The following is an 18,053-nucleotide window of genomic DNA, read 5'->3' as shown; positions in this document are numbered from 1 at the left end:
GGTTTCAACGGGCACACATTGCACAGGCGTTAAGGAAGAAAATAATCGTGTTGTACTTACAAACAATTGTATAGGAGGGATTCGACGATTTTGACAGTGAAACATGTGGCACCGTTCAGGCAGTACCATTCCGCATAATCCGGTGGACACGTGTACATGTGGAATGTGATGTTCGGTCGAGGCGTCGGCGTCGGCGGCCGTGGCTTTGGCGTCGACCGCGACGAACAGGCGTCTGTGGGCAGAAATAATACAAAATTATAATTACACTTCGAAGCTCGACAAATCGATTTCACCGAACGACCCGAACAGTACAGTAAATCCTCGATGAGTATTCGTAGGATCCTTGGCATTGAACGTTAAATATTTCATAAAGTAATGGCCATATCACTGTGTACATATCACTGATCTATCACTGTGCTAAACATCATGAAAAAGTGAGCCTTACACCTGGGCATCTTTCTTTGTCAGTGCCGAGGAGCCTTCGAACACTCATCGAGGATTTACTGTATACACAAATATTTGGTCCCAGTGCAACATAGTCGAAGAGAAAAAGGGATCCCATTGTCCAGTCAGGAATCGTCGATTGTCTTTCAAAACCGTGAATCAATAAAAGTGCGGCGTCGAACGAACGGCGAATTTGCTCGATTAAATTGTGTAACGACCAAAGGCCAAGCATCATTTATCCCATTACCGGTTACGAACCGCCGCCGCGGCAGTCGGAATTGTCGAACGGAATCTCCCCCCCCCCTTGCCGCTTTAGAAATTCCGACGGCTTCCAGGTTCACCGGAGGACAAAAGGGCGGCCGTATTTCCAGGGGCGGCCTAAGTGATCCTCCACCCTCCTCCGACCCCCCCGTGTGTCCCAATGCACACCCGAAAAACTTAACTCCCTGATACGATTCTTTTTCGGAAGCAAGCCCTGGGGCTCCACATCGCCCCCGATCCTTTTGTGACCTCCATTTCGTCGCTAATTTATGTTAAACCTCCTCCCATTAGGGCATCTTTCATACTTTCGACGGATGGACGGACGTTTTGATTTATTTTTTTGTGCGTGTTTAGGGCTGCGGACAAACTGATCCGGCGATCGGTGTGCTTTACATCTCAACATTTCTTTGGAAAGAGCTTGGTGTTCAAGGAAAACATCGATAATTATGATTTCGTGGTAATCCATTGGTTATCGTTTCTTGGTGATTCTATTTTTCATGAGTATTTTAGGCTCCGTTTTCTAGACCTGTGTCGATACGAAACATATTTTTTATTAACGTTTGGCTGGCGAACGTTTTAAATCTTTATTGATGTCGGTAATTCTTATTTAAGTTGGAAGTAGTTAAATTTAATTGATGTTTTTATGGACCAGTTCGTAGGAACAGGAATCAAATAGAAATTTGTTTACTCTGTTAAAGGCTCGATCAGACTTCAATTAACATAATAACCTCATGAAAGTATGTTAAATATTTTAATATGCAGACTTTTTTAGACTTTTCGCAATGCAAACTGACAGATTGAGTGTGTCAAAATTTGTCGAACGTGTCTTGTAGCTATTGTTCAAGAGTAAAAGCCGACAGAAATTCTAGTGTTTAATGTTTAATCAGAATGTTTGAAATTCTTGTCGATTTTATCGTTTCTCGTGTCAGTCTCTTATCGTTATCAGACTCTTCGCTGTTCTCAATATTTGCTCGAGCGGAATTATCATCGATGCGTTCGTCGTTAATTTCGATATTTGCCTTGTTTAAACAAACGTTGTCTTTTCTAGGTAACGGTTCTAGCGTCTTGAAGGAAGGTTAGTTAAATGTTAAAGAAACTGATGGTAATCCAATCTACCCCATTATATTATTTCTTTAAGAGTTGTGGATATATTATATCTTAAATGATAAATATCTTTCAGTAGATTGTCATTTAATATTTTAACGTAAAACTAGCCATAACGATCGTGAATTGATAACTTTGAAAATCAAATGTAGGCAAAAAAACGTGACCAAAAATGTCCACCATCGAATATTCTGCAAAGTTTAGGCTAGAAAATTTCATAAAACCATTACACTCAAAGTTTAAATATAATTTCGCATACATAAAATCCACATTCTGCTCTTATCGTGATTAAATTGGTGTTCATTCCAGCCACCCCTGTTGCACTCACGACGAAAAATTGTGCAAACGCCCCGAAGAGGCGGTCAGACGTGGCAAAAAGTGGCCGTAGGAACGCGAGGAACGCGAAATTCTCGACGATGATCAGTGCACCCGGTCGAACGGCTCCGAAATTACGGAAAAATTCCCGCAGATGCCCGTGTGCAAGAGGGCCTCATCAGCCGAGGAGAGGAACACGGCGTTCCTCTGCGGAACGCCGCCGGTGCAACGTTGCATCCGCCCGTGCAGCACGTCGCTATCTGTCACCTGTTCTAAGTCTTGCAATCTGCCGTACGCGGCTGGGCCTGATGGGCCCGAGCAATTCTGCGCGTGCCTGCCACCCTTTGTACCTCGGAACATTATCCCCGCGTATGTACGAAAACCATCATACCTTTGCAATTTTACACGTACTAAATTTAATTAAAAGATAATAAAAAACAAGGAGAGACAAAATCATTTCCACGCGTTCACGAAAAGCACTGTATATCTTTGTAATTTTACACGTACTAATGTAAATTGAAGGACAATAGAAAATAGACAAAATCATTGGACATTTTTTTCGCTCATAAACACTTCTTTCTGATTGTTATTATCGTGTTTCTACGTGTGCACAGAAACGGCTGTATCTTTGTGATTTTACAAATATTAATACAAAATACATTGTAATATGCTACTCATGTGTATTATAAAGAAAAGACAAAATCCAGTGTGCACTATACGTCTTTTAGCAATCGATTATTTTACTCAACTGATATTATTAGTGTATCATCTATGTGGTCCCGTCAAAAGTTAAAATTATTACCAGTTTAAAACAGAATATGAAATCCAATTGTACTATACTTTTCTGATTATTGACAATGAATTTAGAATTTTCAAAGATTTTATCGTTACTCCATCTCAAGCTAGAGTAGATAATCACTACAAAGAAACTTATCGGTTACCAAAGGGAGGTTCTAGAACACGAAGTGTACGCCAAATACCGGCAGAAAATTGAATTACACCAAAAAAATATCAATACATATATCGGTATGTGACTTCAGAGTCACACGGGGCTACAGAATGGGCCCAAGAATGAGGGCCCGTCAGCATTGCAAATGTTAAATAACACGTCGTTTTTTTTCACCGTCTTCTCGGAAACAGGGCCATGCGCGAGCGGTCTGTTTCGTTTAATAGAGGACGACACCTAGTCATTTCGAGGACGTAACGGTACAATATATTTTCTCGTAATTCGAACAAATTATTGCGTCCACCGTCGGTGCGACCCCCTTTTTTCCCCGAGAGGTGTGGTACTACTTCACGGCCGTGTCCTTTGTCCCCTTCCGCGATCGATTCGAGTCAGGGTTCCCCGGAGCACTACATGTTTAGATATACGGAAAATAATTCGGGGCCCCCTATACGCCACGTAATCGCGGATCATCGACATTTTAACGTCGCGCACACGTCTCGCAATCTATCGCCCCCCTGACGAACTGACAGAATCGCGTGCCATCGAGAATTGCGATGGAATCGCTTTCTATAGGGTAAACCAACCAGTAATTGACTGCATACCAGTGAATGACCATTAGGCAAGAAATGTAAATTATAAAATTACAAATTATTAAATGTTTATACATGAAGCGTTGTTGCATTTTCAATATCACATATTTTTAGTTTAGCTTATTAAACAAACATTAATAGGTAGAATTCTTATTAAAAATATTTCAGAAATAAAGCATTCATTTACTGGGCTTTTACACGTTTTGCACTTTATAATTAATTTTTTTTAATTATGATAAGAATAAGTAATTACTGTTACAAAGATTTCAAGAAAAAAGAATGTAATTGCAATATCAACAGCTGTTTTGTTGTTATAAATAAATACATTCAAGTATTAATCTCAAACTTCCAAAAATTCAACAATTCGGTCATTCACTGGTTTACCCTACCCACTACTAACTTCGTCACGATTGAAATAAAATTCGAAGAAACTAATAAACAGTGAAAAGTGGACGATCTATTTCCTATAAATCCTAACAAAGCACTATTCACGCGAAATACTAGGTAATTTTGATCAGTCCTAAAAATTTTGTATTAAAAATTTCGCATTAACTTCAACCATCACTATTTCTGCCAGTACACACATAATCTGCCGCCTTACAGCAACAAGTACCAACTCTAGGGCAACTAACCGCTTGAGCAATCGGTTGAAAATATCCCAGAATTCGGCGGACTACCATAAGTCGTACCTCCGCACGACCACAACTTCGATTCACATATCACGATTCATCGGGATCCATATTTCTGCACGATCCACACGTGAAATACCATCGATACCGCGCACGTATCCTCCATACAACCGTTTCACCCGTCCCTGACAATAACAAAACCAACCCTTATTCGAGAACAGTTCACAATTAATAATCCACTCCGAATAAACCAAAACTCCAAAGTGGTACCATCGCCACGTCGATCACAAGTAAACGCAACGATCTCTAAAAACCATAAAAAGTAAAACCAATTGTTCACTAACCTGCTATACCGAAGAGCGTGTAAGAGAGGATGAGTAGAGTGGCGAGGTAGGGTGGGATCCTGCATCCTCTCGTCATGGCAGTGACGGTGGCAGGGTTATCGGTGGTGGTCGTACCATCCGCGTGACGGTCGGTGGTTCGCGGATAGCGATGATCCTCGACGTCCTCGCGGTTTCGATCGCTCGGAGGTCGGTCGTCCCGTAGCCGTTCGTGTATACGGTGGAGATGATGGTGATGATGGTGGTGGTGAGGGTGGTGGTGGTGATGGTGATGATGATGACGAAGGTGATGATGCAGCCCGTGTATGTCCCGGTGACGAGCGTCCGTTGGCTGGCTCTGACACGTAGCCTCATCGTCGGCTTCCTCGTCGACGACGAGTACCTCGTCGCTAGCCGCTGCTTGCACGCTGTCCCTTCGCTGGTGACATCGGTGACGTTGTTGCTGTTGCTGGTGACGATGACTGTAGCGACGGTGTATATAATGGAGGTGATGTGGTCGGTGGTAGTTGGTGGTACTGCTGTCGCCGCAGCAGACCTCGCCATCCGCCACCGGTGAACTGACCTCCTCGAGTACGCTCGCTCCTACCGTCGTCTCGCATCCTCCTCCTACTACTACTACTCCCCTTCCATCGACGCCGGACCCTTCTCCCACCCCCACAACAGCCGCAGCAGCAGCCTCTTCTGTTTCTTCAACGGCACGAGCTCCACCACCTGGCCCCGAGCTCCGGCGCACGTGCCGCCGCCTCCCTGTAACCAAATATCCGAGGCAGACCCGGCCGTTTACAGTGTGTTTTATCTCGGCCGGTCTCTACTTGATCTAGCCGGCTGATCCATGCACCCGTACATACATACACGCATCATTTAATGTACACGCATACAGATGGGTGGTGAGGGTCGAGGGGTAGTTAAAACGCGCCACGGCCAACCGGCCGGCAACCAAACCTCCTCCCCTGCCTCCCACAAAACCCTGCAATATCCGCACACCGCGTGGGGATTCTTGTGTGTCGCGTGGGCCATGCGACGCGTGAAATTTTTTTTTTTTTTCTTCTTCTTCTCGCTCCTTTCGTTCTTTCGCCCCGCGGGATTCGCTTTCAAAAGAATTTCTCGGATGATCGGCGATCGTACGCACCGGCAGGTTGAGTTTTGGGAGTTTAGGGGGTGGTTTTTGGGGGAATTCGTTTCAAGGGGTGGTTGAGTTTTTGGTGGTTCGTGGATTTTCTGGGTTAAATGGGGATGTATTGACGGCGGAGTTGGGGAAATTCGTTAGCTGGATACAGAGTTTTGAGTAACGAATAGAAGATGAAAATGTACGGTGCGTGTTGTCGAGTGATTGTACGTAGAAGTTCAAAGTTTTGTTGAGCAATTATTTCACATTCGTCCGTCCCTTATTTTCCCAACTTAATTTTCTCCTTGATGTCGAATTGACACGGTGGTAAAAAATTAATATACTGACAAGATAGATAGTTGAATTTGCATATTCTTTAAAATAAAAGTCACGGAGCCTCAGCTAAATTTATTTACACATGACAACTGTTTAATAAAATTAATTAAATAACATCATTTCTTAGGAGGAAAATATGTCAAATTGGCACAAGGGACGGATAAGGGTTGATGTCATTAACTGTTTAGAGGTCGTGAGGAGTCGTAAAAAAATCGTAAGGATTAACGTCAACCATGTGAAAGTCAACATATTTCATGCAATTCCAGAATCATTCGACTTATCTCAAATGTACAAAGGATAACCTGAATTATATGCGTCACGTTCCATGCTAATTATATTCAGTAGAGAGGTATGAAACAGTAATAAAAGGGTCGGAAGAAAATCATTTTGAACGAGTTACCCTATTTCATCGTCCACCACCCTCCCATAAAAATATCCACTATCGAGCAATCGGTATTAACCTATTTAGTATTGAATATGAAATATACATTTCTGTCGGAGCAACGATAAACCTGTGACATCGAATAATGTCGTTCTTGCATGCAAGGAGTTTTCATAACTTTATGCCTTGTATTCGAACTAAAATAAGGAACAGGGTGACGTGTCGACCCTGATATGAAACTTCACAAAAGCAGAACCCTATTATTTCGATCCACATGCACCGCCAAAATTTCAAACCTTAATTATACCAGCAGGAAATTTTGTGTGATACGATCCTACAAAAAACGCGAGATTACTGAAGGACCCGATTAAAGGCATCGACTCGACCTGAATATAGAATCCTAAAAATCTGATACTATTATTTTACTCAATTTTACCGTTCAGTTTCGTGATAACAAAAATAAAATAAATCACCGTCACTAACCACATAACCTCCACTGTCATTAACCACACAACATCCACTCAAGGGTGTCCCCAAAAAACACTGTCCCATCAATTAATTCCCCAAAACTGGAAACCCTCTACACATCCTGTATAACCGAATCGGCACGAGGATCTCGATTTCCAGAAATAATACACAGAAAACAGACTAAACTCCCCAACGAACTCGTGGACGGAACAAACGTCGAGTGGGCCTGGTCTAAACGTTCCCGAGTAAATATTGTCGGATTGGCCTGAGGGGGTTGTCGCCTATTTCAGAGGGGTGGGGGGTAGTATGTAAACCAAGAGGCACGCGAACGCGATACTTTTGTGGACCAGTCGCCGGTCAACGGAGTTTCCAAAAATCTACCGGTTTTTCCCTTTTGGGACCACGGGCCCATTGTGTCCCCCGTCCATTGTGCCGTACCGTTTGCAGGGAAAATATTTGCCGCGAACAGAAATATTGTTTTCGAGGTCGGGGGACTCCCTTAAAACCATCTGCCACCCTCCGCGGCGACGATTATAGTCACCACCCCTGTGATTGGATCAGATTCCAACCGGCGGCGCCACGTCGAACGCACGTTTTAGTTTTTCGCGAGATTTTGGACCGCGATTAGCTAACTGGCCATTGTGTCGGGAACCTCAACGTCATATCGTGACAATAAGTAAACCTCGTAACTCCCCTTTTTATTATATATAAAAACGGGGAAGTTAAGTTATTAAAATAATCAAATTATTAAATGTTGGGTTTGTTTTCAATTCGAATCGTGTCAACCGATATGACACTTTTATTTGAGGGACCGCGCTAGATGATTTATAATTCAATTCATTTTAGTTATTTTCGCTTAACAAATATAGTGAATATTCTTGAAACATAAAAAAATATGCCTGCAAAATACCAACAACGCCTAACTGTTTCTTTGTAAAAAAAAATCCCCGAAAAAAGTTTAAAATATTACAGTCTAGACTAGATGTTACCTTGAGGCGTCAGGTGTTCGAAGCTTAATGAGTTTAGAGGAATCTCCCGTCTCGAGAAAAAGAAGAATTACATAACTCTGTACGTGTATAGTTTTAAAACAAATTGTTTGTTTCTCCTTGCGACGATTGAAAACAAACTAAGACTTTATTAACCGATCCCATAAATCGCCGTATTTACCGAGCCGCGCGTTCGAGATCGAAAACAACTCTCGATACCGTCGCGATACGATTATAACCGGAATTGTTTTTCAGAAGACATTCCAGATTTCACGAAGACCTTGTCCCACTAAACGCCGTGTCGTAATTGCCGTGGATTTTCTCGTCGTCTTTTTTTTTCCCCCGAGGGCAAAAACTCTGCATATATATGTAACTTGACCGCTATGATACGTGTCAATTAACCCAATAAGATCGTTAAAATCGGCTCGGTGACTTGAGCAGCTGACGCGTTCACTGTTAGATCGATCTTCATTAAAATTATCGATTTATTCGGGTCGGTTTTTTTTTTTTTTTTTTTAAATAATAAATATACAAGATAGAATGTAGATTATAGTATACGAAAAAATATTGTTATTCATAGATAAATATAGTTATCTGTGAATATTTAATTTAATTCGTACGGGTGAAAACCCTTATTTTACAATATGTGATTAAACCGTTCCGGCACATTAATACAACAAATCATCGAATGGAGTTTAGGTGAGATATAACAATAATAAGAATATTGGTGATGATGCAATACTACGTGCAGTTAATAATAATTCAATGTAAATTAGTAATTAGAAAATAATAAGATCTCTAGAAAACAGAAAACACTAAATCACTGACGACACAAGTAGAAACAGAAAGCAATGAATAGACACGTTACTTCATCACAAATCGTATGCAAAGTAGGCTTTCTATTAAATAAATGAAAAAAGACTTGATTTTCGTGAAATGAACGTTTCTGTGAGAATGATATGATTCACATTCTTAATTTGCGTTTATCAAAAGAATCAATAAGTATAAATCAACAAATACGACGTTAAGTTTTCCGTGGATACAATCGAATTCCATAAACTTCAACGAAATTCCAGTGAATTAACGCTTGAGTGGAACTCATGGATCAATAGGCACTTGAAATAGAACTGTAAATTGTGTCGCTTCTAGGTGGATGACACTGGCAGAGCTCCGCCGTTGGCGACGATCGTGCACCGGCCACACGATGATTCAGAGGATCGACGCGTCGAGGCTCCTTGCCGAGGGAAATTAGCACCGTTTAAGTATCGCAACATTTTCACGGAACTCGCCGGTGGTGTCTGTGCTCCCGTTCGATTAGCATATTAAACGCGACACACAAAACTGACGTCTTGCGTCAAATGTGACGTCAATCGTCGGCTGAAACGTTCACACTCTCGAGCCCGAACCGACAATACGAAGAAGGGAGCTAATGATGTCCTTTGACAGATGTGCCTCGAAATGACAGTGACGACCGAAACGATGCGTAAGAATGAAATTTTTCGATTTGCATAATAAAAGAAACTTGGGATTTTAATTCATAGTTGTCACAATGGTTCCTATAGTCGGAGTTCTTTGTTACTCGAGACAAATGTGTTTAATAATTCCAATTGATCTTTAGAAGGCAATATCCTTTATTACAGGATGAATGAATTTTTTGATTTGAACAAAAAAACGTTTATAGAAGAAACCATTACGTTCTATTTATACTTGTATACCGTGTGTGCTATATTCATTGTCCTGAGATTCACATTATCGAGAGTACTAATTAGTCAGAACGTGTGTTTAAACGGGTCAATCCTTCCTACGAGTCTGTAAGTACATACACATAGTTTACAGTGGTCGTGTACATAATAAACTGTCGAGTAATTAACATCTCTGTGCGAGGAGAACGTAAAATTGTCAAGAAGGTAAACGTCTATGGGAACGCATATTAACACCTTCGGGATGAGAAACACAGATTCACGTCTCCATGAAACGTTGATGGCATTTATTGCTACAAGGCCTTTTTTCATGACTTTCGACTACTAATTGTACTCTTTGTCACTCAGAAAAATGTGAATTGTCTTCTACGACTACTCCTCAATTAATAATAATATTAATAACAACACACAAAAGAGGCTCCTAAACAACAAATTTCAGAGAACCGTCCAGATCGAGATCTTTCGCAGAACTGTAAATTGTTTCCAAAGAAATCACTCAACACAGTCACGTTCCGTCGCGACGAAAGCAATCAGTATCGCTATCGGAACGACATACAGCATAAAATTTCAAAGCGGTTTCCTCGCTGCCTATCTTGACCCGAATCTCGACTGTATTCACGATTCCCCCAACGACGAAAATCGTAGAAAAAAGTCGTTGCCGGTGGCGCGCGGCGAGGCGAACAGCGAGCGCGCGCCTCGTGAGTCCGGAGGAGACCGGAAGTTACGGTAAAGTGCGTGCAATTAGAAAATAACCTAAATTCAAGGCGGTTCGCGATTCGTGTTAAGGAATGATCTTCTCGCCAGGAAGGCGAGGAGACCAAGCGAGCGGAGAAGCGCGTTTAACCGGGCTCCGCGGGCCGTTGGAGGGAAATGGCCAATTATCAAGAGCAGACCACGTGGGCCGCGGGGGCACTTTAACCGCACCGACCCGGCCCCGTAAGTGTGCAACCAGTGACCGACGTGTCACCTACTTAGAAAATAAACGTCACCTCTCTCTCTCTCTCTCTATCTCTCTCTCTCTCTCTCTCTTTCTGTTCCCCGTCGCGAAACCTCCTTTTTAATCCGTCCACGTTTTGGAGAACACGGATCACGAAAGCGAATCGGGATCGTTCGATCGAACGTGCGCGTTTTCAACCGCGGCTCACGACACGGAGCGCCGCTGGGTAATTAGAGACTTCGATGCCTGCGCAGGCGACGAACGTGAGTGGAAACGGGACGCTCTCGCCGATAGTACATTCGTTCGTTTGGAGATTATATCCGATGGTTTGTTACATTTAGTGATCTTTGTAGGATTCAAGTTGGTTCTGATGATGTTTTTAAATGTTTTATAATGATTTTAGGTCAGTGATCTTTATATGTTCGGAAGACGAATTAGTTTTTGGTGCCCACAGTAGGGGTCGATATTTTTGTTAGAATGATGATACTGTTCAAAGTATAGCCGGAAGTTGTATGTTTACGTTTTTATCATGTAAAACGGCAGATTATAGTTCTATCTAAATTAAGTTCTATCTCTTATTTAGTCTTATATTTATGATTCTACTGAAGCATAATCCAACACAAACAATTTCATTGTGTTGGTTTTATACTGGAAATAGCATTAGCAATTTAAAGCAAGACGCGGCCATGTGTGAATACAATTTTCTTCTGTAATTGTACGTTTCCCGGTGATTCTGAACTGTCTTTATTCGTGTATCTGTAGATTCTTGTTGTCGATTACATGATGCTATTTATATCACAGTATGATACATCGTAGCCGTAATTACTGCAGGACAACAATGCTTTAAACAAGTCTTACACATCCTTAATTATAATATATTCCTCTGAATGTCTATAATTGAAGAACTGCGCATTCTACTGGTTAAGCTGATCGAACGTTCCACAACTGAAACCATCTCACTTGACATTCAAATTAACAGGAACCTACCACTATTTAGTAATACATAATACAGTAAAATAAATGTAAAAATTACATCTATATTGTATTCATTAGAATGATATTCAACAGACCTTTGACTACAAAGAAATTCTCAACAAAGAAAAAAATCTCGCTTGAGATTCGGATTAATAGGAACCAATCACTATTTAGTAACAAATAATACAGTAAAATAGATGTTAGAATGACATCTAAATTGCGTTCACTAGAAAGACCTTCTATTCCAAAGACATTCTCGATAAAGAAAAAAATTATCCGACGATGAATAATCGGCTAAAAATACCACCGAAAAATCGATATCGCCTTTTCTTTATCGCATAGTCTTACTGCAACAGCAACAACTTCGTCATTATTGAGAGCCCTCGTTTCCGTTTCGTCGTATGTCGAAATTGTAAGCGGTTTTTGAGGCCGTTTCACCGCGGGAACTTATTTGTTTGGTCTTACGGGACGGGCGGGACGCGCGCGACAGTGTCAATAAATGTGTCGCGGACCTCGTGTCGTCAGCGGTCTGCGATGCGTTAACGCCTTGAAAATTCGTCGTCAGATAGCCTCGGAGAGGACGTGCGTCAAGTACGCGTGCACCAGCCGCGAGTTTCAAAGGGGAAAAAAAGTCCTCGAGACAGCTCCCCAGCTAAGTGACGGACACACGTCGATAAGTGTTGAGAAATTTCCGCGTATAAATAGAATTATCGAGGAAATATCGATTGATTCGCCGTTATATAAGCGGGCAATTCGACCGCAATTATTCTCTGGCGGAACGTTTCTTTTTCATTTTTATGGTGAAAACGCGTCTTACGTAGGATCAATTATAGTAGAGGGGATCAAATACGTGCACTATCGTTGGAAAGGACGAAACGAATCATCCGTGACGATTCGAAGCTGTGTACGGGGTGTTCGTGTTATCGATTGATCAGACAAGCCTCTTATTGATTATTAACGACTTTGTTTATTTAGATATTAACCATTATCTGGATGTAACCTCTGTGGTAACATTGCAATTTTACTGTGTAAAATGTACACCACAGGAAAGATGACAAAAAGAAGGGTGGAACCTTTTGACTCCGACCCAATGTCAAGTTAAGTCTTTATCCAAAGTGACCCTGATTCAACAATAATGTACTCTATATTTTAAATGAGTTATAATAAATTAATCATCATCAACAAGTAAATAATCTTCGTTTTTAGCAAAGAACACCGCCAGGAATACTACTTTGTGATTTTCCTAAAGTCTCCATGAACAAAAAACTGTTGGTGGAAACATTCACGGAAAGCCTCTGACCCAAGAAGTGTCGGTGTCCTGTTGCTTAACGACACTTCGTCTCCGAGCAAAAAAGCAAAATTAACACGGCGTATTGTCCGTGGCGCGAGCGAGCGGTTGCGTAAACGCGTATCCGCTTTCGTCGGACGAAAGGAAAGGTGTGCGTTTCCAGGAGAACGACGGAAAAAAACCTGAAACACACGCGATCGTTCTAGAAAACGGGAATTTTCACGTTACAGAACAGCGATAGGTACATTGTACACACTAGCCTGAACACCGATGAATATTACAATCTCGAAACGAACATAGAAGATACACAGAATTATTCCAATTACCCTTGTTCGTAGATTTGGTCCAGAGTAGGGCAGAATTTTATTCGAATAATACACCGTGAAAAAGCAGTAGTATCTAAGAGTGTCGTTCTGTACTTTAAACAGAAATTTCCATGTTTAAATAATTAAAGAAACTTTTTATCTAAATAATTAGTTTGCGCATCTCTTGTTTGGTCCAACCCCAACCGGCACGTGACCACCAAAAAAAGGCCATTTCAAGGATTTACACGAAATCCTCCCTAAACACCCTAGTCATATTTTACTAGAAAAAAAAAAAAACTGTGGGTGGAAATAATCGAAGGAACATTCCTTTCCAGTCCTAATTTGTTAAGCGGTTCACAGCTTCGTCAAAGGCGCTCTGTTCAAGGGCAGCCAGCAGCCAACCCCCTGTAGACGGAAGGGGGGACAAATGTATCGAGACGAGCACCGACAGCGATTCTCGAAATTATACAAGAAATTCTGGGCGTGTCAGGTCACGTGTGTCCCTGGAAAGCTGCAGCGAAAGATGGGGGAATATAGAAAGAGAGGGAGACAACTTTTCCAGCTTAGAGGAGCCTCCTGGCTCCTTCCGGGACCGGTCCGGTATCAGCTGCGCCTCGTTTAAACACGGAAATTCATAAGTCCGAGTACGTATGTTGTTGCGTCCCAAAAAAAAAAAAAACCGTTTCTGCCTGCTGGCCGAGAAAATGGGGAGGGGGGCAGAACGAGATAGGACAAAAATGAACGTGTCTGCGTACGATCTTGGACCCCTCTAGAACCTCTAACCCCGGTGCAATCTCCACCCCCGTGGGCCCACCAGCTGAAGTGGAAACAGCCTGGCCACATCCTCACGCGATTTGGGAAGCCAGAAGGAGATCGACTGATCCTTTGATCGAGTTTTTTTTTCACTTCGACTATTTTATGTTTGATCGATGGGGGGCGGTACGGGGGTGAGTTATTGTTCGGTGCGATTCTGATGGAGTTGGTTTGATGGGGGATGGAATCTAGTTGAGGAGATATTTTTGAGATTACAGTTGGTTTGGGAATTACGGTGAGGGATGCAATATTATTTTTATGAAATTGTGTAATGTAATAGTTAGGAGCAAGAATGATCCTCGAAGAATAAACAGTTTGTACAATAGGATGTATGGGGTCCGATTTTCCCACTTGAAGATTAACCCTGATTCGTCCCTTGTGTCAATTTGACACAGTTTAACGAATAACGAATAAAGATAAAGTATCTTTTATTCGAACAGTTGTTTAACACTAGAACTACCGACGATAAACGCATATCTATTTCGATCGGTCGCTAAACATGATAAACTTTTAAAAATTTACAAATTTATAAATTGATTAATTTCTCCACTTTCATATCGTAATAAAAGTTGCAAAAGTTCTAAGAAAATGTAATGTTATAACATTTTAATCATCGTTGCAAGAGTGTACTGACAAGTGATTTCGACTTGTTTGGTAGTTCTAGTGTTAAATAATTTTTTATCTAGATAATGCCCATCTCTGAACAGTATGATGTTTAATCGATAGGTAGTCTGAATTGGATCACGAGTTCAGAGCAACTCCAAGTGGAGATGCAGGCCACGAAGAATCGTAGAAAGGAGGAGAGAGGATCGAGGGTGGAGGAGGCCTGGTTGGGGGTCGAAGAGATTTCGGGGGCGAGGGCGACACACGGAGCAGCTGCTGTCTGCCAGGAGGACGCTAACCCCCGGCGGCGACGACGACAGGAACGCATGCAAATCGTCCGGCGATTCAAACGTTCCTACAACTCGTCCTTGCCGGGCTCTCGTAGATAATGCAACGGTAAAGAGAGACGAGGACCCCGGAGGTATAGGGGTAGCGGGGGCGAGGCACCGGTAATTAAAAAGCAGCGCTCGAAGGTATTTAACCGCGTGCGTCCTCCTGGCCGACAGCTGAGGGCATCCACGGATCGAGAAAGAGAGGCACACAAGCACCTCTTGAAACGCTCTTCACGTATTGCCGCATCATCGAGCCTAGTTGAGACTCACGAGTGCCGCCGTTTGATCGCGGAATACTCAATTCCGAACAATTTGCCTCGAACCTGGTCTGGGAAAAATCGAAAGGTCGGAAAGACTTGAATGTCGGCGAAGAGGGTAGCTATGGGGGAAGGAAGAATTAATTGGGTAAGGTGGAGAATTTCCTCTTTTTTTAAGTATAGGGTAGGTTAGAAAAGGTGTACGATCCTTTGTCTGTTTATGCAAATCTATGATTGTAAATGTTATAAATATTCGAATTTGACGGAACTTTAAATTCTATATTATAGCACATCCAATGAATCGAGTCAGTATTTATAAACAAAGAGAGGTGATGACCATTTAAGTGGGACAGAGACAGAGACAGTTGTTAATAAGTTAGGGTTGGCTCGGGAATGTTTTGGTTATTTTGTAAATTGTATTCGAATTTATTGAAACCTTATCAAACCAATATCAAGGACAACTCCACCGATACACCCTCAGCACATCAACACACAAATTCCGCAAAAAAGTCTATAAACCACTACAAATTTGCACTGTCGATTTTATTCACTTGCACCACACACGAATATTTGAAATCCATTACACCAAAAATTGAGGAAACTCCAAACGATACCTACGTTTCACTAATTCCTTCTTGATTCGCAATTTACCCCCATGCAAATCCCTAATCCAACTAATCGTCCGTGCAGTCAACGCGTTACCCGAGACATCGAATAAAAAGTAGAAGGAGGAATATTAAAGAGTAATAAGATCCAAAAAGAAGGGAACAAGGGAGGAAAGAAGGCGAGGGTAACGAAAATGAAGGGGGCGAGATCGGTCGCGGCTGTGGGGTCAGGGGGGTGGCTGGAGGAAAGAAATGAGTCTCTCCTTGAGCCACGGGTCCCTTCTCCTCGAGGGGAGCGGAATTTTGAAAACAGGTTATGGAGGCAAGAGGCGCGTGCCTGCCGACGTGTCCCGTGAGTTCGGCAGCTGCGACCGTCTGAATGGGACGTGCCCCGAGCATGTGCGATCCACGCTTTTCTACGGTCGAGGCATATGCGTGTACGTGTATACGCCCGTGGTGAACCGGTGCTCTCTGCTGCTGGCTCGAGCCAAATCGTACCGAAAGATTATGAAAATATGCCCTCTTGCTCCCCCACCTTCCTTCGCTCTTTCTCCTTCTGCCCAGCTCCACCCTCTACCCCCGTCGATATACCGCGTGTAACATCTACAGGGTGTTCGAGCAGTTTATATCTCGTTTTTTTTTTGCCGAATTATATATGTATGTAAATAACAATAGAAGAGAAGAACATTTTATTAATCTTTTGTAATTCGTGTTGTACCCGCTGAATACTAAATTATATTAAATTATAGCGATGATGAAAATGTTAGATTATTTGTTCGATATGAAAGCAAAGAAATTAGTTAATTTTTAAATTTGTAAATTTTCCGAAATCGACCGATCGATATAGCTAGTGTTGAATACAGACGACCCATCTCAAGGACAAATAATCCAATAAGGACCACTTTGTATCACTTTTACCAACCAACAGACGTGGTACTTTCTCGTTTTGGTAATAGTGTGCCACTTACTGTTAATTGAAGCTACTCAAATGTCAGAGTTCCTAAGATTCTCCACTAGTGGAATGAAAATCCAAAATCGTCTCCAAGACGAGTGGTCTTTTACAGTGGAACAGTTTTTTTTAAATTGTAGATTTAATTTTATTAATTTTTAGGAGCGGTCCAATGTAGGAAACCGGTGGTCCAAATTAAGAAACGAGTTACCTGGAATGGACCGAAGTCATTAGTTTACTGTTTTTAAGATATTACTCTTATCACACATTTTTTCAAAACGACCAATACACCATACAATCTACGCATAACGCTTGTCTTTTTTCCATTTCTCTTTGCATCCTGCGATGTTCTATACGTGTGTACGAGAGAAAAATAAAAAAGTGGTCCAAAATATGCAACTCTCCCCTATTTAGCTCAGACACGGGTGTTGCATGAAATCAAACTACATTCATACGCATTATTACGTTCGCATTTTCAATAGTCAAAGGAATAATAGCGTGTATACACTTAACATATTCTGTATCGTCGTCCAAAACGTTATGAAAGTCCGCGCCTCCCACTGGCTCCGGCTTTTCTCCGTCTTATTCTCTCTCCCCTGGCAACGTTCCTTCTATTACTATGCCTCCCCTAGACTGTATCCGGACAGAGGCAGGCTCAGCGCCTAGAGGGGCAGCTGGCCCCGCGGCGGTCGTCGCGGGGTGGCAACCACAGGGCCCTCCCGGCCGATCTTCGAGTGGCATCTTCTGACACGGTTTTTGGATGAACGTGAATTCCGTTGGGAACGCGATTCTTCTTGGGGTGTCGGGCTTTTCGGATGACGTGTGGTCGGGTGATATTGATGGCTGTGGGGGATTATTGAAACGGCTGGCTGGACGGATGAAACTGTCCGATCAGACACCCCTAATCTTACGATTTTTCTTCCGAATACGCGCTACAGTTCCCTTATGGGCAGAATTTTATTCGAATAATACACAATGAAAAGCAGCAGTATCTAAGGGTGTTTCATTCGTTATTCGAAACTTTTTATCTAGATAATTAGTTTGCCCATCTCTGCTTATGGGTGATGGTGGTTGGAGGATCCGGATGACTCAGTATCTACAAACTGAGGATTTTAAGACTTAAGGATTCTATATTTTTGCCTCGTATGTAAAAACTTAATGAAAAATAAACGGGTTGACACGCTGAGCAATTACTTTCGGGAGATCCTAATACAAGGCTGACACAAGAGGCAAAAAATTAAAGAAATGAGTTGAAGACATGAATCGTAGGTATACACTAGGACAGATAAAAAATTCATACTGACTATAATCTACCTTGAATCAGTAGTTTCAGGTCAGGTTCAAGGGGTTATAATGCATTCGTCTCCAATGCTAAGCCACTA

General features: G+C 42.1%; 1 protein-coding gene across 1 annotated transcript in view; it reads right to left on the bottom strand.

The window, feature by feature from the left end:
• The window catches only part of LOC107185297, a 71,844-nt gene that overhangs the window by 8,536 nt on the left and 45,255 nt on the right, over window positions 1-18,053 (bottom strand). Inside the window, exons 2-3 of the mRNA XM_015572958.1 lie at window positions 4,634-5,377; window positions 61-232 (exon numbers count right to left, since the gene is read on the bottom strand). Coding sequence (XP_015428444.1) covers window positions 61-232; window positions 4,634-5,377 — 916 coding nt within the window. The remainder of the gene's footprint in view (window positions 1-60; window positions 233-4,633; window positions 5,378-18,053) is intronic.

The sequence above is a fragment of the Dufourea novaeangliae genome, unplaced genomic scaffold (assembly GCF_001272555.1).
Source record: "Dufourea novaeangliae isolate 0120121106 unplaced genomic scaffold, ASM127255v1 scaffold60, whole genome shotgun sequence".
NCBI lineage: Eukaryota > Metazoa > Arthropoda > Insecta > Hymenoptera > Halictidae > Dufourea > Dufourea novaeangliae.
Note: the sequence above shows the minus strand (reverse complement) of the source record. Positions and strands in the feature narration are given on the sequence as shown.